This window comes from Cyprinodon variegatus, unplaced genomic scaffold (assembly GCF_000732505.1).
Source record: "Cyprinodon variegatus isolate N-32 unplaced genomic scaffold, C_variegatus-1.0 Scaffold17, whole genome shotgun sequence".
Taxonomy (NCBI): domain Eukaryota; kingdom Metazoa; phylum Chordata; class Actinopteri; order Cyprinodontiformes; family Cyprinodontidae; genus Cyprinodon; species Cyprinodon variegatus.
Genome location: NW_015150470.1, coordinates 1,605,732 through 1,607,389, shown reverse-complemented (window position 1 = coordinate 1,607,389; position 1,658 = coordinate 1,605,732). Strand labels below are relative to the sequence as shown.

Here is a 1,658-nt window from a genome sequence, read left to right as displayed (position 1 = left end):
CATCCATCCATCCATCCATCCATCCATCCATCCATCCATCCATCTTCCTCCGCTTATTCGGGGTCGGGTCGCAGGGGCAGCAGCTTAAGAAGGGAGGCCCAGACTTCCCCAGCCACTTCTTCTAGCCCCTCAGGAGGAACCCCAAGGCGTTCCCAGGCCAGCCGAGAAACATAGTCTCTCCAATGGTCCTGGGTCTTCCACGGGGCCTCCCCCCGGTGGGACGTGCCTGGAACGCCTCACCAGTTTTATTCTGATTTATTTTATGTGTCCTTGAACTTATGATGGTGTTATATTTGCCTCAGATGACATTTGTTTCAATTAATCTTTGTACAGCATTTTGGTTATACATGCACTTGAAATACTCTAGAACCTACAGTAAGTAGAATAATACAACCAAAACAAGAGAAATTGTAAAAATGTTTTTCCCTTCTGTTTCATAGAGGTGTGTGACAGCCCTTTGGTGTCCAGCCTGCTGCCTTCATCCTTCAGAAGCTCCTCCCATCTTTCCAGCAGCCACTCAGCGGGATTCGCCAAACTCAACCGGAGAGATGGTAAGCTCATCTGATTGTAACCTAATGATGTATGGGGTGATAATTACTCACTGTTAGATTTTAAACAGTCCTTTATTTGTACAGAGACGAGGAAGTCAAAACTCAACACATTTGATGGTTACGTTTTATGTTCAGCATAAAACATCCATCAGGCATTTTAAATGCAGCCACTTACACTGCTGGCTGAGGAGCAACTGTACTTATTTTTCAGTTTAATATATATTTTTTTAATCCCATGACCCCAAAATTCATAAACAAACATAAAATATCTAACAGAGAAAGAGAAAATAAAACTCACACTTTTCTGAAATCAATGATGATAAAAAAAATAATGGTAAACCTTTTAGGGTCCCTTCATTTTCTAACTATTTTTTGTTAGAAAAATTATTTTAGAAATCTTTGTATTGCCATAATTTTCAACCATTTTTTTGTAAATGCAAGCATCATTTCCCACAAGTTTCTGCATAAACCATTATATATTATTATATAGGTTGTAATTTTTGGTGGCTGTTGTTTTTTATTTGCAATATCCACTTTTCACTGTTGTAAAAAAAAAAAAAAAAGATGTATTTCTCTATTTAAACACATTTCAAAGTCTGAAGGATGAAAAAGAAGTGTGACTGTAAAGAACTTGGCTTTTATATACTATTCCATTTGCATCAGTGCAACAAGGCTTTTAAGGAATATAAGTTAAAGAACATGTTTAGGGAGCAAGAGGATGCAAAGGTACAAAAAATATATTATTGATTTCTTATGCATTAGATTCTGTTTCAATTTTCTGTACCCTCGATATGTCATCTATGTATTCTGAAAAAAACTGACCGCAAAGTGTCGCCATAAAGTATGCGGGCAGTTGTATTATGCTACGTTCACGCCGGACGCAGCAAAAGCAGCAAAATCCCGTCTGCTGCTTCATTTTTACTGCTTGTACCAGTTAGTTCTGACGCGCGGCTGAAGCAGCTTTGCTGCTCTGGCTGCGCGGTGCAAAAGTGTGTCTGAGGCGCGTTGGGCGGAGCTTCACTATCCTTTCTCTGCCTTGCAGCTATATTTGCTGTGATCAGTGGGAATAAAGTAGTTTTAATATGTTGAGAAAATCCACCTGAAAAC

The 1,658-nt window shown here is 39.3% G+C and overlaps 1 protein-coding gene across 1 annotated transcript in view; it reads left to right on the top strand.

Annotated features, from left to right (window-relative positions):
- Positions 1–1,658, top strand: part of LOC107092384 (contactin-associated protein-like 4) — a 182,368-nt gene that overhangs the window by 55,745 nt on the left and 124,965 nt on the right. Inside the window, exon 2 of the mRNA XM_015386843.1 lies at positions 441–551. Within this exon, the coding sequence (XP_015242329.1) occupies positions 441–551 (111 nt within the window). The remainder of the gene's footprint in view (positions 1–440; positions 552–1,658) is intronic.